Genomic DNA, 27,338 nt, shown 5'->3' on the forward strand with positions numbered 1-27,338 from the left:
CAGTTTTTTTTTATTTTGACGTGGCATTGATCCATTGTTCTATTGAAGCCCATTACCACAATCCTCTCGCTAAACAACTTGTACACTGCGTTGTTTTTATGGGTGCCCAGTTGCCCACAAGTAGCTGTTTAATTTGGTCTTCTGCCCATATGTCTATCAGGGCTTTCACCTCGTCATTCGCCCACGTCTGTCCACGAGACATGTTTACCACGTGCTTGTTTTGCAGTGAATGCGCGCTGCGGTGTTTGTTTGTTTCCTTCTACCCAAGATGCAGAGTATATCAGGTCACTTCCTATATTTGGTCCGCGTTTGGTCCGATGAAGCAAACCGAGACCTACGTTTTCAGGCGGACCAGAGTTCACGTGTTTGGTTCGCACCAGAGTTCGACTGAGCATTCACACCACCCCAAAAAAAGCGGACAATCCGAGAAAACGAACTCTGGTCCGATAGTCCGGACCAAACAGCTCCGGTGTGAAAGCACCCTAACTCTCCTGAGGATGAGGCTACAGTCTCTGCACCTAACTCTCCTGAGGACGAGGAAACAGGACTGACCTTGTAGGCCACAGGGTTCTTGGTGACGTTGTCGAGGACGATCGCACATCTCTTCTCGCTCTCTCTCTGGCCGAAGCTCAGCTCCTCAGCTGGACTGCAAACGAGATGAGTTGGTTTTGAAAACAAGACATGTGGTTCAAGTTTCAAGTTTCAAGTTCAAGTTTCAAGTTTCTTTATTAGTTGTCATACAGAAGTACAGAATACTTTTATATAAAATGCTTCTTTCTGTTTTGCTCCAGAGATTGTGCTAGACAAAAATAGATAAGTATAAAATAAGTATAGTAAGTATAAAATAGAAGTCAAGTACGTAGACAAGTGTTCAATATATACAATGTACAATGCAGAGTAGAAAAGTAACTGAGTTACAATACAATATACTATATACTATACAGTAGAATGCAGAAATGGAATGAGGTACAATTTAGGTACAATTTACAGTAAGACTTCACTGTAGACCTTAATACATCAAGATGTCTGACACAACCATGCGAGTGTGTTTGACTGACTGCTACCAGGTCAGCTTTTGCTCTCTTAGAATAGATCATGTGAAAATAGATAGCTGCCTGAACTGACAAATGCGAATCCACAATAGCTGCGATATTCAACCACACACACACGCACACAGACACTCACACACTTGACCTCCAGGCCAAATTTAAACTGTGGCTGCTAGAAGGTGGGGATCCTTTTGTGGTACCAACCGAGTGAGCTATTGAGCTGCAGGTCGCAGTTAGAGTCACCTAACAAATACAGTTCTGACTCTGGATGAACATTATGCACCAGCCAGCATGCTAACTCTCTTTGACGGGAGCCGGATCTTTTGGCTCTGTTCCATTCCTTTCATCGTTCTATTTTCTTTTTAGGGGGCGGGGGTTACTTGGTTTATCAGTCTTAAATCAAAATATTTGGTTTATCCATGGAATAATCACTAGGATAATGATAGAATTTGGATCAGATTCAAACTTAGACACTTAAAGCCCCTGGAAACAAAGCCTCAAATCGTTCAAATGTATGTATGATATCCAAGATAAGTGTGATATTAAGCATCTACAGTACCAACGTTTGAATGAAAAAATATAGGCTTTTATTAAGGTGACAAGACTTCCCCAATTTTCAGGGATAGCCCTGTCTGTCAATACAACAATTACAACTATCTACCCTCTGAGAACTATTTTATTGCACTGCTGCATCATTTGACTCTGTCTATTCTATTTTACTAACTATTGTATTGCACTGCACTATTGCACTATTTTACTCTGTCTATTCTATTTGACTCTTTTATCACTATGTGTTGTCAGATTTGTCCTAGCTAATGTTAAAAGGATGTGTATCAGTGACAATCAAACTGTAAACAAAAAGAGACCTATTAAGATGTTAGATCCTAATATGAAAACCGATGTGATTTAATGTTCTATGTTACCTTGACTTTGTCTATCTATCTAGCATGTTGAGCTGCAATTATTGTATGAAAGGTGCTATACAAATACAGTTTATTAATATTATTATTATTATTATTATTATTATTATTATTATTATTATTATTATTATTATTATTATTATTATTATTATTATTAATGGAATATACCTGCCACATGCCTTTAACAGTAACTGTACAGTTTTGAAAAACCTAACTCTGTAATAAACTCAAAATGTGGTAGAACTGTGAGGAACGCTACAAGAGCAGCAAAGTAGAAAAGGAACTAGTTCACCAGCTCCGCTCAAACAAAGATGCATCAACTCTGACCTGATTACCTGAAACTATTGCTGCAGCACATTCCTTGCGTGCTTAGCCTACTTCAGACGTGAACGCACTGCAAGTTCCTGATGAATGTAGGTCAAGTACGCCCCTACATCACCAGCATGAGGTGAAGAATGGGTGATGATGCGCGTGTGGGTGCATGTTAGTGGTGGTCCTAGGATTCTCTGGCCAAAGGTATGACGCTACATGCAGAGGATATACAACATATTTGTTTTGGGTTGTTGGTGCCTGTTATGGTAATTATTATATGTTTCATCCGATTACATAATTTGTACAGCTTACTGGGCCTATTAGTTCATAGCTCTGTTTAAATACATACTGTATTCTCTGTACAGCCTTGACTAGTTAATATAGTTAACTAGTATCAGACAGTAGGGCAACAGTCTTAATAGTGTTCTTAAAACAATGGCCAAGGCCCAGGGCAGCTTGACTTAGATATGACACGTCCAAGAAAAATCACATCTTGTTCTTTTCTTGTTAGTCTTCATATCAGTCTTGTGTGAGACACGACAAAACCCCTAAACCCATCTTTTGTTTTAATTTGATCATCTTTGTTTTCATTTTTCATCTTTGTTTTCATTTGTCATTCCCAGCTGGTATTTAATTGTAAGTCTGACCAGAGCTCTTTCTCACTTTCTGGTCAGACGCTTGTGTTACACTTGTCTCTGATTGTAAACTGAGGATACTTTTCTGTGGCCACAGAAATAAAACTAATAAAATGTTCTTTTGATACAATTTGACTCATCTGAATTTCTACAGTTCACTGTCTTGGCTCCTTTAAAATATTCCACAACAATGCCCAAAGTAAAAAAAGATATTATGCATTCATATTCTAACACATAAATTAGGCTAACAGTAACTGACAAATAAATAGGCTATTACATCTTGTCACCAAGGCCTTTTTCTGAGCTAATTTGCAAAAGTTAAAGAGGCACTTCACCAAATGCTGATTTACTTTGCACATAGTCTCACACACATCCAGAAACTAAACAGTTTTGCACACATGAATTTAGTTTGACAGTTATTGAGAGTAAATGTGAGTGAGTGAATTTGAATGTCTACCAGTGATGTCATCGGGGACATTGAATCCTTGTGTATAGCAACACCTTGTCTTATAGGAATGCTACCTTATCATTTCATTGAGCTGTCATTAACACAACACAAGGATTCAATGTCCCTGATGACATCACTGGTGGCCATATTTAAACTAATTTACTCCAGGCCTATCACAAAATAAATTTAATTGTGAGGGGGGCGGGAGCAGTGCAGCCACCCGGGTCTTGCTGTGGGCCCTAGTCCCGTGGAATACCCCTTTGCCCCCCTATCTCCTCCGCTTCAGTGTCTGGCCAAACACCCGCCCTACAGTGAGGTAGAGGCCAATGACGTGCCAGAAATCTTGGGGTCGAATGTTGGGTGGGCAAACCCCTTAAAAGATGTATGTGGTGCGTGGGTGTATTTTAGGGCTGCGCGATTAATCGGGGGAAAAAATCGCAATCTCGATTCATAGACCTATGCGATCTCATTTCTAAATTATGATGATTTAAAAAAAGATTTACTTTCAAAATAAAAAATAAACATTTCTTTTACTTTACTTTTTTAAATAATGACGAAAAAATAAGAATCGTGTGAGAGAATCGTGATCTCAATTCTTAAGAGAGAAAAATCGTGATTCACATTTGAGCAAGAATCGTGCAGCCCTAATCTATACAGTAGCCGATATAGAGCACATGCTAGAGTCTAGTATCTAACACAGTGACTGTTCCTGTGGTCAGGTAGCAGTGTCACAGAATGACTCGGTTGTGACTCAGGGCGACGAAGACAAACAGGACCCATAACTGAACCTTATGTGAAGCAGAGTGCCTTCAAACGTGGTGCAGGTCCTCCGGGCCCCTCTGTCTCTGATAGCTGTTTCTGTGGTGTCCCCATGTTCTGCAAAGCACACCTGCTATACACACACACGCACACACACACACACACACACACACACACACACACACACACACACACACACACACACACACACACACACACACACACACACACACACACACACACACACACACACACACACACACACACACACACACACACACACACACAAACACAGGGGGCAGGGTTCAGGTAAAATACATTCAACGGACAGAAAGGCCCATTCCTATTCAGTTCTACATTCTCAAAAGGTCATCTGGCTGGTGTGCCAGAATCATTTAAATCAACATTCCAGTAGCAGGTTTGTTGAACATTCCAACGACTTTCCACTTTCATTTCAATGTAGCCAACATCTCTGCCAACAAGAGGACGTGAACTAACCAATGCTACCTAACCTTAACATTACTTATCCCCCCCATATGTTTCAATCTCTTTTATAAATAAGAAGTGAAAATGAGTTGGAAAGAATAATTACATTTCACGGCGTCTGTGCAGCCTATTCACTGTGTGGAAAAAACTATGAACACGGCCATGGAACTATTGTTTCCTTACGCAAAAAAGACATAGCATTTTACTTTTCTTATAACTACATCACTACATAACTCATAAACGTTTTTAGACAAGCTTAATTCTGGTTATTTGTGATACTCTGTATATACACCCAATTCAAAGTTATATAACCGCGACGTACAGGCGTAGAGACAGCTCTGCGTAGGAGTGTGGAAACTAAGCTCCCTTTACTTCCTGTAACCTTTCCTCCCTTGAAGCGATCTGATCACACTACCACACCTCCCACTACCACACTAGAAGGTTAACCTTTCACGACCACACTACAGATGGTTAACCTTCTCTAGTGTGGTAGTAAAAGGGTTAGCCTTCTGTAGTGTGGCAGTGAAAGGGTTAAACACCCTTGGACCCGCCATCTGCCTTGTTTTGTCTGCACTTGCACCTATTCCACTACCCCCACCCGTGAGCCGGAGGACCGTGGTTTTGTTTTGCCTGCATGTTGCAGTGTGGATTAAAATGTCTTGGTTCCAAAGGGCGGCTGGGTGGCGCAGCGGACATTGCGCTCGTCACCAACGCAAGAGACACCGGGTTCGAATCCGGCTGTCGGCGTTGCCTCCGGCTTGGGCCGGCCGTCATACTAACTCAATTGGCAGAGTCAGCGGGTGGGAAGTCGAAGGGTGGTAGTCTGGTCGTTGTGAACAGCGACTCCTACAGGTCGGTTGGGGTGCCTGCACAGCAAAGTCAGGAAAATGGCGGGGGCAGTGTGAGCCTCCTACACGTTACTCCTCGCCAAATGAGAGTCCGCGCTGGCAGGTGAAAAGATGTGACAGGCTGCCTCCACATGTATCGGAGGGGACATGTGATGCGAGGCTTCTATCCTCCCTACAACCGGCCAGTGGGGGGCATATGCGAGCAACGATCAGGACAGGACAGGGAGAATTGGCACGAGAGGTAAAATTGGGATGGGGTGAAAAAGCACAGAAAAAGGAGGAGGAAAAAAGTAGATACAAAATAATTATTCGTTCCGTGATCCCCTTTCTGCCGTCTGCCGCCTGTCTAAAGCTTCCCGGGCCAGAACTCCCACCACGTCAGTAAGCTAATGGCTTTGCACCTGCTACACTACTGGCAAGTATTTCATATAACATATAATGTCGTAATATAACGTAAAGATCCGAACTATCCCTTTAATCTTTGTTATCTGTTGAATCAACCATCTGACTATGTTTGATGATTACTTTGGAATTTGGATTGTTGGGGTTGGAAGCCCATGGTAGTAATTATCAGCGAATGATTGAAGCTTCATTCTTACTGCGTGCAAAATGGAGCTAGGGCGGGTAAATGAGAGCCATGGAGTAGACTGGTTTTCTAAAAGGTTCTCAAGACTAAATGTCCCCCATCTGGAAAGAACTGATTTTGTTGGGAGTATTATTTTGTTTATATTGTGTTTGTTTCTTATGCTGATATGCTGAAGTAAAGTTGTTCTAATCACACGTCGTGGAACTGAGACGGAGGGGAAATAAGAACACACCACCTTTCTGGGTCTGAGCAGCGGCACTGGTTCAGCGGCCTCTTTGTCCTCCTTGATCTTGGTTTCCTCCTCCTGGTTGGGCACTACCGTGGGCTCTAACAGGGGGTCCAACAGGGGCTCTACCGTGGGCTCCAACAGGGGGTCCAACAGGGGCTCTACCGTGGGCTCTAACAGGGGGTCCAACAGGGGCTCTACCGTGGGGTCCAACAGGGGGTCCAACAGGGGCTCTACCGTGGGCTCTAACAGGGGGTCCAACAGGGGCTCTACCGTGGGCTCTAACAGGGAGTCCAATAGGGGCTCTACCGTGGGCTCCAACAGGGAGTCCAATAGGGGCTCTAACAGGGGGTCCAACTGGGGGTCCAACTGGGGGTCATGGTCAGGCAGAGGTGGGTAGCTGTAACTGAAGGTATCCTGGTGGAGGAAAAGAGAAAAGGGCCATCAAGGTTTCAGCTTTCATCGTCTATCGGTGTGATCATAACAGTGTGGTTGTTGTTTTTTTATACTGGGGTTTTTCCAAGACATTAAAAGAACAAATTCTTATTTACAATGGCTGCCTGGCAGATCTAATATGACGACACGGGTGGGAATTGTGACATCACAATTTTGTCATTTAAATTAACAATGAAAAATCAAAAGTCTTGACTTCTCACAGAAATTATAAGCACAGCTGTTGCATAGATATTATATCTATTGTATGTGTAAGCTTAAAATTGAAAAAAAATCAAAATGAACATGTTTGTATTGCGTTTGCCGCTTTTGTGTTTTGTGCCATAGATGGAACAAAAACACTGATGCTCTATAACAACTGTATCCGTGTAACAGGAGCGTGAGGCTGGATGCCTGTAGCTACATACACGTCCTCCCATGTAACAGGAGCGTGTGGCTGGATGCGTGTAGCTACACTTCCTCCCATGTAACAGGAGTGTGTGGCTGGATGCGTGTAGCTACACTTCCTCCCATGTAACAGGAGCGTGTGGCTGGATGCGTGTAGCTACATACACTTCCTCCCATGTAACAGGAGTGTGTGGCTGGATGTGTGTAGCTACATACACTTCCTCCCATGTAACAGGAGCGTGAGGCTGGATGTGTGTAGCTACAGTACATACACTTCCTCCCATGTAAACCGGGAGCTGCTCCGGGTCTATGAACGTGTGGACGTCACTCTTGGAGACGAACTTCAGCTTGTCGATGGCGTCTTGTGCCAGCCATGTCTTCACTACCCTCCACGCCGCTGGAGACGGACATAGACGGAGTAATGGTTACGAATGACATTTAGTGGCATTAGTAGGTGTCATTTTCAGTCAAACCATGGCCCCCCCCCCCCCCCCCCCCCCCCCACACACACTGGGGGGTTGATTTATCATTCATCACTTCTTTAAATCATGTATATTTTTACATTCATTCATTCATTCAATCTTTATTTATACTCGATAATACACTGAGTAATTAAACTCATTTACAGTGCCGTCGAGATGTTACATACACAAGTGTTACAGTGTGTTCATAAATATAAAGACATCAGACAATCAGAATAATTAAGAGCACATTTTAAAATACATTAAAAAGAAAAAAATAATAAAAAATCTTTTTAAAAGAATAAAATAGCTCAAAATTAAAACAGAGGTAATAATTTAAAAACAATTACGTATGATTACTTGTTACATTATCTTCTTTTAAATGCTTTATTTTGACGTTTGTTATGTGCATTGCATTGCAGCTCTGTATTAAATGTGCTGTATGAGTAAGCATGATTAATTACTTGTGTAACTCACCGTTCATAATCCATGGCATTTGATACATTAGCATTTTAGCTGAAAGTGAAAAAAGAAAATTGTACTAAAAAATGCATCATGAATTTCACACTATGCAGATTATTAAAATATCAAATTAACAGGCATTGTGGTTACGCATTGTCTTTGAATGTATAGATAAATCCATAGCGACCAGGACATGCGGCATGTGGAATTTCAGCTCACAAAAGCTGAGGATGGCACCAAAATTGTGTTTTGTGTTGATACTCACACAGCAGTCTGGGGTAGTACACTTGGAAACAGCCGATTATAAACCTTATGAATTCCATGTCCTGCAAGAGAGATAAGAGTAGATAGTAAAGACGTCAATTCAAACCACAGAGGAGTAAACATATTTTGAAAAGGCATGGGTGTGTGTGTGTGTGTGTGTGTGTGTGTGTGTGTGTGTGTGTGTGTGTGTGTGTGTGTGTGTGTGTGTGTGTGTGTGTGCGTGCATGATTAATCGATTTTAAATCGAAATCGCGAATTATCAAATCGCAACAAAAAAAATCGCAATATTTTTTACATTTTTTTTTTTACATTTATTTAACCAGGAAGTCCCATTGAGATACAAGATCGGTTTGGAAGAGGGAGGTAAGGGGTTTTAGATTGTGTGTTGTGAAGTTTAGACTTCAGAGAGGGAGAGTAAAGTACAGAAAAAAAGGTACCATTGGGTACCGTACCGTTATCGATTCCCAGGTAAAAAGAAACATTTTCAGGCTCGGTGTCCCGAACAGACCCACCACGTAGGCCAGATGCAAGCCGCATTTTACAATAAACCTCTGTGGGGCTGCTTTAAAAAATATATATTATAATCGCAAATTTAATCGCAATCGCAATATCTGTCCGAAAAATCGCAATTCGATTATTTCCCAAAATCGTGCAGCCCTAGTGTGTGTGTGCGAGCGCCCGTCCCATCTCTGGTCTTTGGAAAGGAGGAGTTTGATAGTATAGAGTTTGATAGTATTTACTGAGGATGGCCAGATAATGTTGATATTTAAACTTCAAAAATAATTATACAGAGAGAAGCTTCAGAAAGTACAAAATGCTGCTGGCCGACAAAAGAGAATCCCTCACTGAGGAAAATACAAAGGCCTAACCCTAACCATCATGTACCACAATGGTGATGTCAGCCAGAGATGGGGAGAAGCATCTCTTTTTTTATTACATTTTTGTTTTTTTCTGATTTATTTTAAACAAATTATTATTTTGTATTATTTAATTATTATTTAGTTAGTGCACTTCACTGGCAGTTGAACTGCATTGAACTGAACTGAATTTTTTAAATGCATTGAACTGCACTGACACTGTTGTACGGCAGATGTACCGTTATTAAAGTTAGTTAAAAAAACATAATTTTGTATTGTTTTTTTTTTGGTTAAACTTAAATCCAAATGAAAAAATATAATAAAAACCGGGAAAATAAGAGAAATCCGAAAACAGGAAAATAAAAATCTGAAAACAGGAAAAGATCAAACGGATTTCATAGGGCCGTAACACAGGCACGTAGTAGCAGTGCACACACACAAAATAAACAAAAAAGAGTTTTAGGTTTACCTTAGTGGGCCTTTATTTATATTTTTTTTACTTAAGTTATTATTATTTTTTTTTCAACATACATAGACAACATTCATAGACAATACATTTCAACATATCAACAGTACATAAATATAAAACAAATAGACAAAAATGAGAAAATAAAAAGTGTGGCATGGGTCCTTCGGTCCATTCTATATTTGCATTTTCATTTATTTCCTTGTATCCTTTTCAATCCTCTGTGATGTCGTTACTTCCCCTCCTATATTCTGCCCACTTTCCCCATTTCCATTCATACTTTTCTTCTTGCAGCCTCAGCAGATGTGTGATTCTCTCCATTTCCTGTATCCCCTCTACTAACTCTATCCATTGGTCCTTCGTCTGCACTTCTACCTTGTACCACAGTTTAGTTACAGTTTTTCTCAATTGCTTTTTTTTTTTTGATCCACTTTTTCTCCCATTTTTTCTATATTTTCTCCCATCCCAATTTCGTATCATCCAATTCAACCCTCCCCTGTCACGAACGCTGTTTCTTGCCTCCCACAAGCCGGCTGCAATGTGGACTAAGTCATACATAGCACAAGTCCCCTCCGGTACTTGAGGTAACAGCAGTCGCATCTTTTCACCTGCGCAGCTCGATCTCTCAGTGTCGAGGAGTAGCGCGTGGGAGGCTCACGCTGCCCCCGACACTTCCTGATTCTACTGCGCAGGTGCACCAACCGACTTGTAGGAGTCGCTTGTTCACAACGTTCGATCCCCACCCTTCAGTTTTCCCTCCCCGTAATACGGCCAATGTGTATTACTGCGGACGACCAGCTAAACTGAAAACAATGTGGAGAGCTGGATTCGAACACGCGAATCCTAGCGTCTCCACACTGGTGGCGAGTGCCTTGCCCACTACACCACCTAGCCGCCTAGTTTTTCTCAATTGCTTTGGTGCATTTCTCTGATCAGAATTAAAGTTCTCATAACTGTTAGTTCAACCTCCACAACATTTTGTAATTTGTGCACATCATAGTAGCAGTTTCTCATTCCTCCGAACAAATTGCAAATACTTTTGGACATGCATCAATTGCTTTCATACAATTCTCTGCTGTTTTATAACATTATCATTTGCTTAGGTCATGTCAGTCAAAATGAACTATACTTATGACTGCTGAATAGTCATTCCCTATAAAACTAATAGTCCTCATTTCATTGCTTGAGTCATTACATACAAATATGTTGAACTAGTTGTCAAAATCTGTCAAGCTAATTTTATACATTTCTTTATCATTTTTCCCCTGAATGGAGCTGGATGCCAGGGAATCGCTGCACACATTCATATATGTTGATGAGGCGGGTTTCAATCTGGCAAAAGGTAGAAGGCGTGGAAGGAATCGCATTGGACAGAGAGCAACCACTTATGTCCCAGGCCAACAAGGAGGGAATATTACAATGTGTGCAGCCATCTCAGAAAACGGCGTCCTCATATGCCCCGCATTGGTCCATACAACACACAACATCTGCTGACTTTTTTAGACACTCTTTACAGGGACATAATCCCTGAGAATGAGAGGGGTCTAAATGGCGACCATCTGACCAAGTACGTTGTTGTATGGGATAATGTGCGTTTCACCACGCAATTCTGGTCACACAGTGGTTTGCAGCACATGAAAGGATGCTGGTGGAATATCTCCCTCCCTACTCCCCATTCCTGAATCCAATAGCCAGACAGACAGGAACGTCTGGATGTGAATGAATGATTTACAGTACTGTGTATGTTGTATGTTCCAATTCAGTTCCAATATGTACTGCAATATTGTTTACAGTTGTGCACAGCTCTACCCAAAGGCCAAAGGGTGTTTCTTATGTTTGTTGTAAATTAGTTTGTATTTTTCTTTTGCACAATGCTGTGAACAAATTAAAATTGCAAAGAGCATATGCAGTAAAAATGTGAAACATACGTGTCTTGTACTCATTTACCCCACTAAATACAGCAATGTGTAACTGTAGATTTCAAATGGCTGTGCAAATAGTGTATAGTGCTGTCTTGAGCATTTTCAGAAAGTGTCACCAAGATCTGACTTTTTTTGCATTGGAAAACACTTACTGTCATAACGAAAACATGGCAAAGCCATTTGACTATCTTGTTCATAAACAATGGTGTCAGGACTTTTCATTTTGATGACAGTGACACTTTCATTGACATGAATACTTGCTTTTGAGGAATGAATTATCCATTTTGAGCAAGTGACACGCTTCTGCAGGTTATCACCTAGGTTTTGCAGTTTGTACTAATTGTTTTGAGAAATGCACTAACAGTTATGAGAACTTTAATTCTGATCAGAGAAATGCACCAAAGCAATTGAGAAAAACTGTACAATGTGTGCAGCCATCTCAGAAAACGGCGTCCTCACCCATATGCCCCGCATTGGTCCATACAACACACAACATCTGCTGACTTTTTTAGACACTCTTTACAGGGACATAGTCCCTGAGAATGAGAGGGGTCTAAATGGCGACCATCTGACCAAATACGTTGTTGTATGGGATAATGTGCGTTTTCACCACGCAATTCTGGTCACACAGTGGTTTGCAGCACATGAAAGGATGCTGGTGGAATATCTCCCTCCCTACTCCCCATTCCTGAATCCAATAGCCAGACAGACAGGAACGTCTGGATGTGAATGAATGATTTACAGTACTGTGTATGTTGTATGTTCCAATTCAGTTCCAATATGTACTGCAATATTGTTTACAGTTGTGCACAGCTCTACCCAAAGGCCAAAGGGTGTTTCTTATGTTTGTTGTAAATTAGTTTGTATTTTTCTTTTGCACAATGCTGTGAACAAATTAAAATTGCAAAGAGCATATGCAGTAAAAATGTGAAACATACGTGTCTTGTACTCATTTACCTCAATAAATACAGCAATGTGTAACTGTAGATTTCAAATGGCTGTGCAAATAGTGTATAGTGCTGTCTTGAGCATTTTCAGAAAGTGTCACCAAGATCTGACTTTTTTTGCATTGGAAAACACTTACAGAGTGAACTGTCATAACGAAAACATGGCAAAGCCATTTGACTATCTTGTTCATAAACAATGGTGTCAGGACTTTTCATTTTGATGACAGTGACACTTTCATTGACATGAATACTTGCTTTTGAGGAATGAATTATCCATTTTGAGCAAGTGACACGCTTCTGCATGTTATCACCTAGGTTTTGCAGTTTGTACTAATTGTTTTGAGAAATGCACTAACAGTTATGAGAACTTTAATTCTGATCAGAGAAATGCACCAAAGCAATTGAGAAAAACTGTAAAGCTTTTTTTGGCTGCCACTATCAATATCTTACTGTAATCAAGTATTTGTCTTCCCCTTGGATTCCTTCTTGTGATAGATTCCCCAGATACAACACTTGGCCTCCCTGGGGTATTTCGTATCCTATTATGTCATTTATTATCCCTCCTATTTCATGTGACAGTTATAACGGGAAGTGAAAGAAGTGTTAGTAGAGGTATTACCATGAGTGATGCAGCTGTTACGTAAACAGCCTAGAGACAGATGGGTGGACAAGAGACCAACATTCAATAATAGAGAAAGAGACAGAGAGAGACAGAGAGAGACAGAGAGAGAGAGAGAGAGAGAGAGAGAGAGAGAGAGAGAGATGATAGATAGATAGATAGATAGATAGATAGATAGATAGATAGATAGATAGATAGATAGATAGATAGATAGATAGATAGATAGATAGATAGATAGATAGATAGATAGATAGATAGATAGATAGATAGATAGATAGATACAGGTGCAGCTCAATAAATTAGAATATCGTGGAAAAGTCAACATATTTCGCTGTATTGATGCAGTCATTTGTGCAAAAGGAGCCCCAACCAAGTACTGAGTGAACATACATGAACATACTTTTCAGAAGGCCGACATTTCTATATACAAAAGAAAAATACATCTATTTAAAAAAAAATTATTGGTGATACAGACTTTTGGGCTTTCATGAGCTGTAAGACATAATCATCGAAATTAAAACAAATAAAGGCTTGAAATCATTCACTTTATGTGTAATGAATCTATAATCTATGAGAGTTTCGCTTTTTGAATTGGATTACTGAAATAAAATAACTTTTCCACGATATTCTAATTTATCGAGCTGCACCTGTATATAGAGATGGAAGAGAGATCAACATTCAATAATAGAGAGAGAGAGAGAAAGAGAAAGAGAGAGAGAGACAGATAGAGATTTTGTCTAGCTGTATAAGTATATACAGCCATAGGCTAATACTTTATTTTGTATACTTCTCTCATCGTGGGTATGAAAGGAATCACGTTTCAACCACCAGGGAGGCCACTTAATACTTTTTATAAAAGCTTATTATTTTTTTTCTGTGTGTGTGTGTGTGTGTGTGTGTGTGTGTGTGTGTGTGTGTGTGTGTGTGTGTGTGTGTGTGTGTGTGTGTGTGTGTGTGTGTGTGTGTGTGTGTGTGTGTGTGTGTGTGTGTGTGTGTGTGTGTATGTCTGTCTGGTTGAAATGCCCAATTCTTTATCGGGCTGATTGTATCCAATGTGTAATTGTAATGTGTAATTGTAAGGTGATTTTAATGTTGTAATGCCTCACTTGGGCAACAGCATGTCCATGTGTGTGTGTGCATTCAATTGTGAGCAGTGGGTGTGATTTAGTTGTTGCATTTTGTGTGTTTTGGGGTCACAACCATGTTTAGGGCCACCAAGAGCCTAGGGGTCAGTTCTGATGTACGAGGCAAGAAGATAGATACCAGTTTCCTCTCTGTGCGTTCAGTAGAAAGCTATCTGGCTGCATGTTAGCCTAGCTTAGCACAATGAATGAAGCGGACATGGCCGGTTGGCCTTCGGGAGAGGTGTTAGTTGAACAATGCCTAGACTATCCGGCCATGTCCCACAGAGAGGAAACTGTTATCTATCTTCTTGTCTCTCTCTGGAGAAGACGGTAAGCTAATTTCCCCCAAATGTTGCAGTGTTCCTTTAAAGTCACAATGTTTTCTTATTTGTATGAATTAATCAAGTTCTGGAGTGTGTACAAAGCCAACTGAGACCACCGCTGCTTCAACACGTTACTCACCTTCGCTGCTCTAGTCTCACATGGTCTGGTGAGACACGGACACGCGTGCACATTATGTGCACGTTATGTGCGTGTTATGCGCGTGTTGCGTGTTGCAAGTTGCATGCATGTATCCCCTTCCTACTTCCCGTTTCCCCGCGTGGTATACACCCGATTGGATAAACACGCTGCTAGTTGGGTGTTAGTTAAGATATGACATGCAATTGATCTGCAACGCCTAGTTTGACTAGTGTGATCTGAAGTGATCAATCCCTACACACTCCTATGTAAGCTCCCAGTAGTGTGACCTCTAGTGGCTAGAAAATAGAACGCACATTGTCATTTTAAGAGAGTCAGACAGAAAGAGAGAGAGAGGTAGAGAGTCATTGCCACTGTGTGATATCTTACCAGGTTGCTCAGGCCAGCCTCGGACATGTCGAAGACCACGGTGAGCAGCGCGCCTGGCTCTCTCCTGACATGGCGCTCCAGCCAGAAGGCCACGTACCTCTTCTTCTCCTGCATCAGGCTGGAGTCCTTCACTAGTAGCTTCATCCTAAACCAAACTGAGAGAAAGCACAGCTAACTGAGCAAGAACTGCTTTACAATGCATTTCATTCACTTACTCAATATTTTGTTTGCGAATGGTAAATGGACTGCATTCATATAGTGCTTTTTATCCAAAGCGCTTTACAACTTGTGCCTCACATTCACACATTCACTCACACATTCACACACCGATGGCGGAGACAACCATGCAAGGTGCCAACCTGCTCATCGGGAGCAGTCAGGGGGTTAAGTGTCTTGCTCAAGGACACTTCTGACACGCCGCCAGGAGGAGCCCGAATTTAACTGGGAACCATCTGATTACCATACAACCATTCCACCTCCTGAGCCACTGTCACCCCGCAAGGCACGTTTCATGTATGTAGCAGACACTCCAGAGCGACTAACAAGTGTATGAGTTCAAATTCTTGTATCACCAACATTGCCAAAATGAATCCCAAAGGAAAATCAATAGTCTCTCTGATAAGTAGCTAAAAGAAATAGCCTACGGTGAATAAGCAGGGAGGAGTTGTTGTTAATGAGAGCAAGATGAAATTCAACAATATTACATGCAAGTAGAAGAGGGAGATAGGCAATTTCCTTTGTAATTATTTTTGTTAATATACTGTATGTAGATATCGGCTGAATCCTATAGATATGTCAGTATATAAATAGGGATCCTATGCCTGAACTTGTGTTTCTACCTCTTTTATTTCTTTATGATGTTATATTATAGTATATATAAATACTTTCAATGTTCATATTTGCCTTTGTACCATACAATCTCCAGCCATTGCAATGTAGTGCTTCATATTCCCCATGGGATAATGATGATCTAGTTTTCTCTCATCTCATCTCCACACATTTGATCTCCTCTAAGACGTATTATAAGTATTGATCCAAGATTCAAGATGGAGAGACGTCCCGGACCTTGAAACGTCCCCAGAAGTAGCGAAACCTACACAGCTTGTGTCCTTCCTTGTCGCAGCCATGGATGTAGTGCATTCCCAGCTCTAGGAAAGATTTGTCTACAGAGCTTTCCTCGATTCCTGGAAAGAGAGGGAAATTAATGTAAATAAACAAGAGTGAAATTGAAACAACCAAACAAACAAAAATGGTCCAGTGTGTGTGTGTGTGTGCATGTGACCGATAGAGAGAGGGGCAGACATAAAACATGGCTCATCTGCCTTGTGATTTCTCTATTGTGGCACACAACCACTTTCATAGGCAAGGCTTGTCGACAAGGCTTTTGTACCTCACTGTTTACTCATTTTTACTCACTGTACTTAGATTGTACTTAGGCTGTACTTTAGATTGTATATTGTATTGTATATTCCTCTTTTACTTACTTTTTTGCTGTAAGAAGCAGGGGCTCATACAGAACCAAGCATTTCATCGTAAAGTACATGTATTTTATTGTGACAAATAATAAACAAACTTGAACTTGAAGTTCAAAGTGTCACAGGCTCTAGCTGTAACCCTAGAGCAGCGGTTCTCAACAGGGGTGCCTCAGAGAGCTGCCAGGGGTGCCTTGAGATTACAATTTTTTCTGTTGCAGCTGCACTGTTTTCCATGAAAATACCATATTTGGATAAGTTTGACCATTTCTCAAAATCTGAAAATCATTATTTAATAAAACACAGAAAAGGATCACCAAGTTACTCTGGATAAAAAAAAACTTTACAGACAACATTGAGACAAAGCTTCCTGACACATCTCCATCCAAACTCTTGGAAGAACTCATTGAAATCTCATCTGATACCACCTGAAGAGCTAGTTTCAGAGTGTGGTGCTGAGTACCAAGTATCTCATGATGCAGCAGTTAAGGTGTTGATACCATTCAGCACCACATAACTGTGTGAAGCTGGCTTTTCATCCATGACAGCTCTGAAAACTAAATATAGGGCCAAGTTGAGCCTTGAGGATGACATGCGTGTTGCGTTGTCAAAGATCTCACGTATTGACCGTATCATTAGCCAGCAGCAACAGACCTCGCATTGAGCTAGAAATGTCCACTGAGTGAACAAGTGCTTATTTTCTGTATTTATTTATATTTTTTGAGAAATGGTAACTTGGTGATCCTTTTCTGTGAAATGGTCACACTTATCCAAATATGCAATTTTTATGGAGAACAGTGCAGCTGCAACAGATAGCACTTTAGTGATCCTTTTCTGTATTAAAAAAAATAAATACATGATTTTCAGTTTTTGAGAAATGGTCACACTTATCCAAATATGCTATTTTTATGGAAAAGAGTGCAGCTGCAACAGATAGCACTTTAGTGTTAATTTTCTGTAATTTTATTTAATGAAATATGCTATTTGATTTACTACTAAAAGCAGTGTAATGTCAACAGTACTAAGCCATTTAGACCTGAAACACCTGTTAATAATGCATTATATAGCCTGCATATACACACAAATGTGTTTCCCGGTTTCTTAAATAAACATTATTTTGAAAGCAAGCACTTTTGTCATCATTTAGCAAAAAAGACAGGACCGGAAAAGTCTTTATCGTATGTAGGGGTGCCCTGGAATATTTGATTGAACACAGGGGTGCCTTGGCAGCAGAAAGGTTGAGAACCCCTGCCCTAGAGGACCCTAGAAAAACACTTTCTTTGCTTTTTAACCACTGCGGTGGGTGGAACCGGGTGATACTGTACAAAAACCAGTGTGGTTCGACCTGTTTAACAGGTAATCCGCATAGCCGTGAGGACCATATATACATACCGTTCACGTTGAGGTCTTTTCTCCACTGAAGGCTCTCGTCGATCATCTTCACGGTGTCCTCCACGACATAATGTTTCCAGTCGAGGTAACTGTCCACCCAGTCGTCGTCCCTCCACAGTCTCTCCAAATCGCTGGCATGGTACCTGTCTGGGAAGCCTGTTGGACAAAGATTCAAGAGGTTTATTTAGCACACACATACCAGGGCATACAGTGAAATGCGGATGGCCATGCCCGCTTCGATTGTGCAAGAATACAATAGTATTCTTGCACAAAGTAATTGCAAAGTAATGTATTCAAGTGATACCTGTCTGGGAAGCTTGTAGGACAAAGTACATTCAAGTAATACCTGTCTGGGAAGCCTGGAGGATAAAGTACATTCAAGTGACAGTGTTTACTGTGTGGTTGATATGCTTTTTTAAATATTTACCAGCTGCTTAGCAGTTATTTGTAAAGGTGTAACGCTTTCTTCCATATCACAGTTGCACTGACTTGATAAAGCTCACAGGACACAAATGTGTGTTTCAAATATACTTTTTTTTATAATAATTTTTTTATTTTCCAAACTGAAATGAAGTGACGTTAAATTACATTAGTCCACAGCTCCATTATTCCCCAATAATATTTTTTTTTATTCTAGGTTGTATAAATTGGCTTATTCACCCACTGTCTTACCTTGTGCATAGTCAGTGCGGAATCTTTCTCTTGTTTCCTCGATTTTCTTTTGAATGTCCTGTGGAGAGGAGAATATGTACAACTGTTTGTTTGATTGATTGATTGAAAATGTTATTAACAGATTGCAGAATGGGTACAATACAGTACGGCTCAATACACACAATTGTTTAAGGGGATGCAGACCAGAGAAAGACTTTCGTCTTGTTTACATCAGGGTCCCCCATTTTCAATTCATAACATAAATGACTGATTGATTGAAAACTTTATTAACAATTAAAACAAAATTTAGCAAATCTGATATGTCATAAATGTATAGATGTAGCAGTACTGTCTATCTGTATGTCACGAAGCATTTCAGTCATGAGTAAAGTAAAGCACATCCTGGATAGAAAATCACTCTACATTCTCTACTGTTCACTAGTTTTACCATATTTAAATTACTGTGCTGAAGTCTGGGGAAACAATTATAAGTCTACACTACAACCACTTTTTATACTCCAAAAAAGGGCCATAAGGATAGTTCACATTGCAGGTTATCGTGAGCACACTAACATATTGTTTCTGGAGTCAAAGACATTGAAGTTAAATGATCTTGTGGAATTTAAAACGGCACAATTAATGTATAAAGCAAAAAGTCATGCACTTCCAAGAAACATTCAAGAATTGTTCTTTGATAGGGAGGGGGGTTATAATCTGAGGGGAGAACACAATTTAAAGGTGCTAAACGTACGCACTACCATGAGAAAACACTGCATCTCAATATGTGGAGTGAAACTGTGGAACAGTCTAAATGTGGTGCTAAAGCAATGTCCAAACATGAGACAATTCAAACTGATGTATAAGGAAATTATGTTCACAAGGTACAGGGATGAGGAAGGGACTTGATATTCACGGGTGTTTACATTTTTATTTTGTTTTCTATTTTATTTTATTTTATACATATATAGTTTTTGTTTTTTGTTTTGCATATATATATATATATTTTTTTCCCTTTTCTTTTTTATGTTTAAAATAGTAGGCCTACACTCATTTGAGTAGTGGAAAAGGGGTAGGATTAAATAAGTGTATACTTCTTCCTACTCCTTTTCGAACATGCAGATTGAGTTGTTTTTCTTTTTTGTTATTGTTTGTTGTATTCATTGCATGTTCGAAATAAAGACTTCAAAAAAAAAAAAAAAAAAAAAAAAATGTATGTCTGTTATGATGAATTGAAAATGGGGGACCCTGATGTAAACAAGACGAAAGTCTTTCTCTGGTCTGCATCCCCTTAACAATTGTATGTATTGAGCTGTACTGTACTGTACCCATTCTGCAATCTGTTAATAAACTTTTCAATCAATCAATCAAACAGATTGCAGAATGGGTACAGTACAGTACAGCTCAGCCTCATAGTATACAATTGTTAAGGGGATGCAGACCAGAGAAAGACTTTCGTCTTGTTTACATCAGGGTCCCCCATTTTCAATTAATCATAAATTGACATATTACACATGACATACACACGAGTCACGACATACAGATATACAGTAGGCTACTGTAACTGTTACATCCAGACATTTACGGTGTTGGCAGTGGCACCGAACAGCGTCGACGCTTTTGTATCAAATGCCAAGTTTAGTATGTTTTTATGTCTTACCTCCTGTGATTCAGCTAAACCATCCGCCGCCATGGTTGTTGATTACAGTAAGCAGTGTTGAATGAGCGCACGCCGCGGAGCCAGTTGTTGTGGAAGGAAGTGCAACTTGCGCTTTAAATCTGCTGACTGCTGTTGTGGTTTCAGGCGCGCAGCGGCGAGAAAACTGCACTTTCTGGATCGACAACTGACTTGTTTTAAAACAATAGGCCTGTATAACAAAGGCATTTTGCGCTTGTATTTGATCCGATTCTCCCCCACCCCACCCCACCCCACCCACCTCCTCCAATGTACAGTTTCTACATCAAATACTCTGTTTTTTTTAAGACTATTTTTGTATCACAAACAGTACTGTATTTGTAAATCTGGTATGTCATAAATGTATAGATGTAGCAGTACTGACTATCTGTATGTCAAGTATGTCATATATGTCCTGATGAATTGAAAATGGGGGACCCTGATGTAAACAAGACGAAAGTCTTTCTCTGGTCTGCATCCCCTTAACAATTGTGTGTATTGAGCTGTACTGTATTGTACCCATTCTGCAATCTGTTAATGAAGTTTTCAATCAATCAATCAAACCCCCCCCCCCCTTCACGAGCTCCATGTGATTGATTGATTGATTGATTGATTGAACATTTTATTAACAGATTGCAGAATGGGTACAATACAGTACGGCTCAATACACACAATTGTTAAGGGGATGCAGACCAGAGAAAGACTTTCGTCTTGTTTACATCAGGGTCCCTGCATTTTCAATTCATCATAACATACATGACATACAGGTAGACAGTACATGTGTCTGAAAAACCATTTGCATTTGCACCTTGCCTTAAAAGTCTGTACCGCATTAAGTCTGCATTTGTATTGTCTTTCACTGTACTTAGATTGTATTTGTTTGTTTGTTTGTTTGTTTGTTTATTAACACAGTTAAACAGAAGTAAAAACAATACATAATAAGTTATAACGATTGTGAAGGAGAAGTTAGAAGCCTCCCATTTAGGTGGTCGAAACTGGCCCCTGTAAATGTCCAAACCCAACCACCTCCAATGTACAGTTTCCCACCCCACCTACCTAAACCCAACCCCCCACCCCACCTACCCAACCTCCTCCAATGTACAGTTTCTTCCCCCTCAAATGTATATAGGACTCTCTTTTCAGACTATTTTTGTACTGTATACAGTACTGTATATTTGTAGATCTGGTATGTCATATGTCTAGATGTAACAGTACTGTCTACCTGTATGTCATGTATGTCATTATGATTAATTGAAAATGGGGGACCCTGACAAGACATGTCTTTCTCTGGTCTGCATCCCCTTAACAATTGTGTGTATTGAGCTGTACTGTATTGTACCCATTCTGCAATCTGTTAATAAAATGTTCAATCAATCAATCAATCAATAAATCAATCAATCAATCAATCAATCAATCAATCAATCAATCAATCAATCATGTACTTTAGTTTATATATTGTATTGTATATTGTATAATGCATAGTGTTATTCCTCCTTTATTTATTTGTTTTACTGTATGAAGCACATTCTCAGGGGCTCATACAGAACAAAGCATTTCACTGTGAAGTACTGTGTGACAATTTAAAACAAACTTGAACCTGTACCTGCAGTACCGCCCGGCGTCCCCTAGATGGCAATACGATGACACTTATTTTTCTTTTGCTCAAAGGCTGCTGGGAGATTGTTGTCGTCAAACCAGCACGGCTGCGCACGCAGCACCGGATTTAAACAAGGCGACACACGGTATAATATATTATAACGTTATACAGTAGCTGTGTATTGTGTATTTTAACAAGCGTGTGTAATCCAGCGTGATGGGCGGCTTTGTGTTCTAGCGTGCGTCTCTCGTCCCGACAACTCCAGTTTAGTGAAATACGAGGGAATGTGTGTTTGTGTTGCTAACATCAGCTAATGTGAGGGATGTGTTGATGATACTAATCTCTAACCATTGCCTTTCTACGGCTGTGTCTGGTCTAATGGATGTTGTTGGGGATTCATATTAGCTTCCGTTTATTTTGTCTAGGTGTGTTGAGGTAGCAGGGAACACCACTCTGCAAAGCACCTTCCGTCATGGTAAAGCTGTTTCTTTCTAATTGATTGATTGAAAACTTTATTAACACAGATTGCAGAATGGGTACAATATACAGTACAGCTCAATACACATAATTGTTAAGGGGATGCAGACCAGAGAAAGACTTTCGTCTTGTTTACATCAGGGTCCCCCATTTTTAATTCATCGTGACATTTATGACATACACGACATACAGATATACACTACGGTTACATCCAGACATTTATGACATACAAGTGCCTAACGTGCCTTATACAATAGCAACTTGTGTAGTTTGTAAACAGAGTTCATATATATCTATATAGCCAAGTTAGCTTCTGGTTTAACTTTGCATGGAATGTAATTGTACTCATAACCTCAGTCATTTTTTCGAAGTCTTGCCTGTGCATTCAAACTTCCAATTTGTTATCAGGAGTGGACAGGCAACATGGCCTCCTGGTTTGCAAACCCTATGTACGGCCGCTACTGGCAGCACTACCAGCAGGCTATGGACTGGCACCAGAGACACCGGCGGGCCTATAGGAGGGCCCTGGAGGCGGCCTACGGGCCTGGGTACCACCCCAGCGGCCCCCAGCGCTACGCCGACTGGCACAGTGGAGATGCTGAGGGCAGGAGGACGGAGAGGGTCCACGATCAGGAGGACAGCGAGGATGAGGAGAGCGACTCAGGCAGTGAGATCGAGTGTGATGTCAGCAACATGGAGATCACAGAGGAGCTGCGCCAGTACTTCGTCCAGACGGAGAAACACAGGGAGGAGCTGAGTAAGTACTTCGTCCAGATGGAGAAACACAGGGAGGAGCTTAGTAAGTACTTCGTCCAGACAGAGGAACATAGGGAGGAGCTGAGTAAGTACTCTTCGTCCAGACGGAGGAACGTAGGGAGGAGCTGAGTAAGTACTTCATCCAGACGGAGAAACGTAGGGAGGAGCTGAGTTACAAGTACTTCGTCCAGATGGAGAAACGTAGGGAGGAGCTGAGTTACAAGTACTTCGTCCAGATGGAGAAACACAGGGAGGAGCTGAGTAAGTACTTCGTCCAGATGGAGAAACACAGGGAGGAGCTGAGTAAGTACTTCGTCCAGACGGAGGAACGTAGGGAGGAGCTGAGTAAGTACTTCGTCCAGATGGAGAAACACAGGGAGGAGCTGAGTAAGTACTTCGTCCAGACGGAGGAACGTAGGGAGGAGCTGAGTAAGTACTTCGTCCAGATGGAGAAACGTAGGGAGGAGCTGAGTAAGTACTTCGTCCAGATGGAGAAACAGGGAGGAGCTGAGTAAGTACTTCGTCCAGATGGAGAAACACAGGGAGGAGCTGAGTAAGTACTTCGTCCAGATGGAGAAACGTAGGGAGGAGCTGAGTAAGTACTTCGTCCAGATGGAGAAACGTAGGGAGGAGCTGAGTAAGTACTTCGTCCAGATGGAGAAACAGGGAGGAGCTGAGTAAGTACTTCGTCCAGACGGAGGAACGTAGGGAGGAGCTGAGTAAGTACTTTGTCCAGATGGAGAAACGTAGGGAGGAGCTTAGTAAGTACTTCGTCCAGATGAAGAAACGTAGGGAGGAGCTGAGTAAGTACGCTGGTGAATATCACAAGGCGGACACAGAGCAGTCTCGGTTCAAAGTATTTAAATTTGTTTGCCATTGGATATATTTTCCAAAAAAAACCATTTGAGTGGCTGTACTCGTCTACTGTAGTCGGCTGTCATTTAATATTAACTCATTCTACGCCAGCCACGAGAAAAGTCGGGTTAACTCGCCAACCGCTCAGCGCCAATCACGAGAAAACTCAGGTTTTAATCGTTATTTCTTTTATTAGCTATATCCATTCATTTTCATCCATCCAGCCTGATGCTATCATTGGGAATGGGTCTGAGCTCGCAAAAGGGCAAATACCGCCGCCTGGTATTGCACTCCATTGGAAATGGTGTAGTTTCTTTTCTGGGACGTTCCGAGCCGTGCGGGCGGGGTTTAGGTGCTCAGGCGAGGTAGGCCTTTGCAACGATGGTATGGAACAGTAACCCTGCACGCCCGTTCATGTGTAACGCTCGGTAATGTGGGACGGACCTCCACGAGCAGTATTTGGAATGGCGATCAGATAATTGGATTATTTCTTTTGCATTACATCAGATACCAGGTAAGAACACTATATATAAAATATTGCGTTGATCTGATATTTCTTTCTACCCCGATTGAAGCTGTCTCTGTGTGTGTGGCTGTGTGCCGTTGGGTGGGAGGAGGTGGTGGGGGAGCCCCGCGGTCCAGGGATCTTTTCATTCTTGCATGAGGAAGGATAATAATGGTGATCTAGCGTTGATTTCAGGAAGATTCGATAATCGGGCGAAAAATGACAACATGTTTAGTGTATTCCACTAAAGGGCTATTATCGCGTCTTTTCCTGGAATTACTCAGAAGCACCCAAACTATATTCATATTCAAAACGGTATAAAAGCAAATGTACCGCAAATCTGTTTCGTGGATGTTGACTGGAAGCAACTCACTGACAGTCGACGGGTGTATTAGACCCATAGATATAATATAAGATATATTTTAAGCACTCGCCAGTGAACAAAGCGCCCCATTGACTTACAGCTCCGGCGTAATAGAGCTCTCTGGCGCCCCGAACCCGTGGCACAGAATGAGTTAAGAGGGTTGTCTTTGGCGCCGTGATGTTGAATGTTAAAACTACATTCAAAACAAACAATATCTTACCATTATGTAATCGCGGCACAAAATGTAACTCTTGTAATGTCTGCTAGGTGAGTAAAACCACCTTGGGATTCAAATGGTTTTGCATTCCAGGCTCTAATATCATTCAGTTTTCTCTCTCTTCCTGAGTGCAAAGTCTCTGTGCATCTCTTACTCACCGGCCCATCCTCGTCCAGGGAAAATATACAGAAACAGGAAGCACCGTGTTATCAGTTATTTGATGTCAGTAAATACACTTGCTTGCTTTCTGTATAATGCACTTCCAAAAGCCTCCGAATACCTTGAATAGCATGCTATTAAAAAAAATATATATTTTTTTTTAAAGCACAGGATTTCTCTGCAGAAGCCACCATTAGCCCAAAGTTCAGCTGTGTTTTTCTACAGAATAATGAAAGTCTTCCCTCCCCTCCGCAGGGAAGCAGCAACAGATTGAAGCGGAGGAGCATGAGAGCTTTGTGCCGGCCGACCGAGACATACACCGCTCCTCCTGGCTCAGCACGGCGCCTCCCTCGGAGCGGCCCGGCGAGAGGCGCGCGGCGGAAATGAAGAAGCTGTACGGCGAGGATGCTGCCAAGATCCAGGGCATGGAGGCGGCCATGCAGCTCACCTTCGACAGGAACTGTGACCGGAAGCAGCCCAAGTACTGGCCTGTCATCCCGCTGAAACTGTGAGACTGAGGAGGTCATGTACTGTTTCCTTCAGAGGAGATCTTTACTGGGTTGTGTCCATGGTCACTGAGGAGGTCATATACTGTTTCCTTCTGAGGAGATCTTTACTGGGTTGTGTCCATGGTCACGGAGGAGGTCATGTACTGTTTCCTTCAGAGGAGATCTCTACTGGGTTGTAGGGCTGTCCCCGACTAATGATTTGTATAGTTGACTTTGATTGGCCGAAATTGGCTGATGGTCGACTGGTAGTCGACTTAAAATGTTTTCCATTTGGGCTGTGGGGGTGCTTAATGTCTGAAGGAGTCGACTGAAGGCTTCTTGTCCTCTGCGAAAGCATGCAATTGGTCCACTGATGCATACATCTTGATATTTGTCTAGTCTAGTGTTTATTAGACGGTGAAATCCTCTTTCAGTGTCTCTGTGCCCGTTTTCTTAGGCAGTTAGCCTCGCTGGTATGTGCGCCATTAGAGTTAGCCACACTTCTAGGCCTCTTTGCTTTTGGAATGAATGATACAAAATAAATGATGATTTAAATATATAGTCGACTACGGCTCCTTTCGATCGATTATTCGACTAGTCGGGGTCAGCCCTACTGGGTTGTATCCATGGTCACTGAGGAGGTCCGTTATCGGTTGTGCTGATCTGGAGCTAATGGTTTTTGGTTGGGGTGGGGGTTAGTAGTACATAGTTATTACCTTTTTTCAACTGCAAATTATGTCCCCAACTGAAAATCTGCAATAAAAAAAATATATATACAACACATTTTTCATCTAATAATAAGAAAGTTTTCAGTTTGTTCACCTCACTCCAATAATATTTATTGCAGCAAAATGGGATTCAATATATATATATAATGATACTTGCCGTCAAGTATCATTGCCATATATCTATCGATATTGCGATATATCGATTTCCCCCCCCCCACCCCTATTATTAGAGTTTGTGATAGGTTAGTTTGACTCCCTGACCATCTGTCTTAACTGCTCTTTCAAAGGAAAACCCTTTTTTGTGTAGAAAATAAAACATTGAATCTGATCATAAAACCCAATTTTACTCACCCCTTCAAGCACAATGTGTAGTACAACCCAGTATCCAAAGGTTGGCGCTGTTGCAACCCCCTTTGCATGGTTGCCTCTGTTGTCGGCGTGTGAATGTCTGAGTAATTAAGTTGTACAGCGTTTTGGAGAAAAGTAAATGCAGTCCATTTACCATAAATGAATGGTTGTACTAGACCACATTTTGATTCTGTCATCTTGTTGGGGGGGCTTTCTGTTTCTGTTCTGCTTCTGCGTTCACCCTGTCTCCTCTTGAATGTTGTTTCTTATATATTTTTTTCCAAGTGTTTTCTAATAAAGTGTTCTATGATGTCAGTTGTGTCTTCAGCAGCACTACTGTGCAGACGATCTGATCCTGACTTGACTGGAAGGATCTGTGAAAGGATCACGTCGGCCCGTCACCCAAATGGTCACGGTATATTGACTATATTCAATAACCAAATTGTCAAGGTTATCAATAATATCCAATAATGAAAGGTAGGAAACATCTTTCAACGGTTTATTCAAAAGTGAATCAAGCAAAAGGTACAGACAGGAGTACAATACGTTGCAAGGAAAAGGTACATTGCAACGGGCA

The 27,338-nt window shown here is 41.2% G+C and overlaps 2 protein-coding genes across 3 annotated transcripts in view; one reads left to right on the forward strand and one right to left on the reverse strand.

Annotated features, from left to right (window-relative positions):
* LOC311228491 (motile sperm domain-containing protein 2-like) overlaps positions 1-20,382 on the reverse strand; it is a 32,436-nt gene extending 12,054 nt beyond the window's left edge. The window contains exons 1-11 of one of the 2 annotated variants that reach the window (XM_084314395.1): positions 20,253-20,382; positions 18,617-18,674; positions 17,945-18,100; positions 16,178-16,264; positions 15,081-15,235; positions 8,298-8,358; positions 8,048-8,086; positions 7,382-7,506; positions 6,279-6,686; positions 4,153-4,253; positions 553-646 (exon numbers count right to left, since the gene is read on the reverse strand). In XM_084314395.1, coding sequence (XP_084170521.1) covers positions 553-646; positions 4,153-4,253; positions 6,279-6,686; positions 7,382-7,506; positions 8,048-8,086; positions 8,298-8,358; positions 15,081-15,235; positions 16,178-16,264; positions 17,945-18,100; positions 18,617-18,674; positions 20,253-20,285 — 1,317 coding nt within the window. In that variant the 5' untranslated portion in view covers positions 20,286-20,382. Of the gene's footprint in view, positions 1-552; positions 647-4,152; positions 4,257-6,278; positions 6,687-7,381; positions 7,507-8,047; positions 8,087-8,297; positions 8,359-15,080; positions 15,236-16,177; positions 16,265-17,944; positions 18,101-18,616; positions 18,675-20,252 lie in introns of both variants that reach the window. The other variant, XM_084314394.1, reaches the window with a different exon arrangement.
* Positions 20,383-21,941: 1,559 nt separating this feature from the next.
* On the forward strand, positions 21,942-27,070 carry gemin8 (gem (nuclear organelle) associated protein 8). Its single transcript, XM_084325023.1, has 4 exons — positions 21,942-22,009; positions 22,290-22,339; positions 22,750-23,098; positions 25,453-27,070. The coding sequence occupies exons 2-4, from the start codon at positions 22,337-22,339 to the stop codon at positions 25,707-25,709; spliced, it is 609 nt and encodes a 202-aa protein (XP_084181149.1). The 5' UTR covers positions 21,942-22,009; positions 22,290-22,336; the 3' UTR covers positions 25,710-27,070.
* Positions 27,071-27,338: the final 268 nt, after the last annotated feature.

This window comes from Notolepis coatsorum (genome assembly GCF_963971535.1).
Source record: "Notolepis coatsorum genome assembly, chromosome: 1".
Lineage (NCBI taxonomy): Eukaryota > Metazoa > Chordata > Actinopteri > Aulopiformes > Paralepididae > Notolepis > Notolepis coatsorum.

Coding starts and splice junctions, on each gene's coding strand:
- gemin8 (XM_084325023.1), top strand. Junction 23,099..25,452: donor GAAACACAGGGAGGAGCTGA/GTAAGTACTTCG, acceptor TCCCCTCCGCAG/GGAAGCAGCAACAGATTGAA.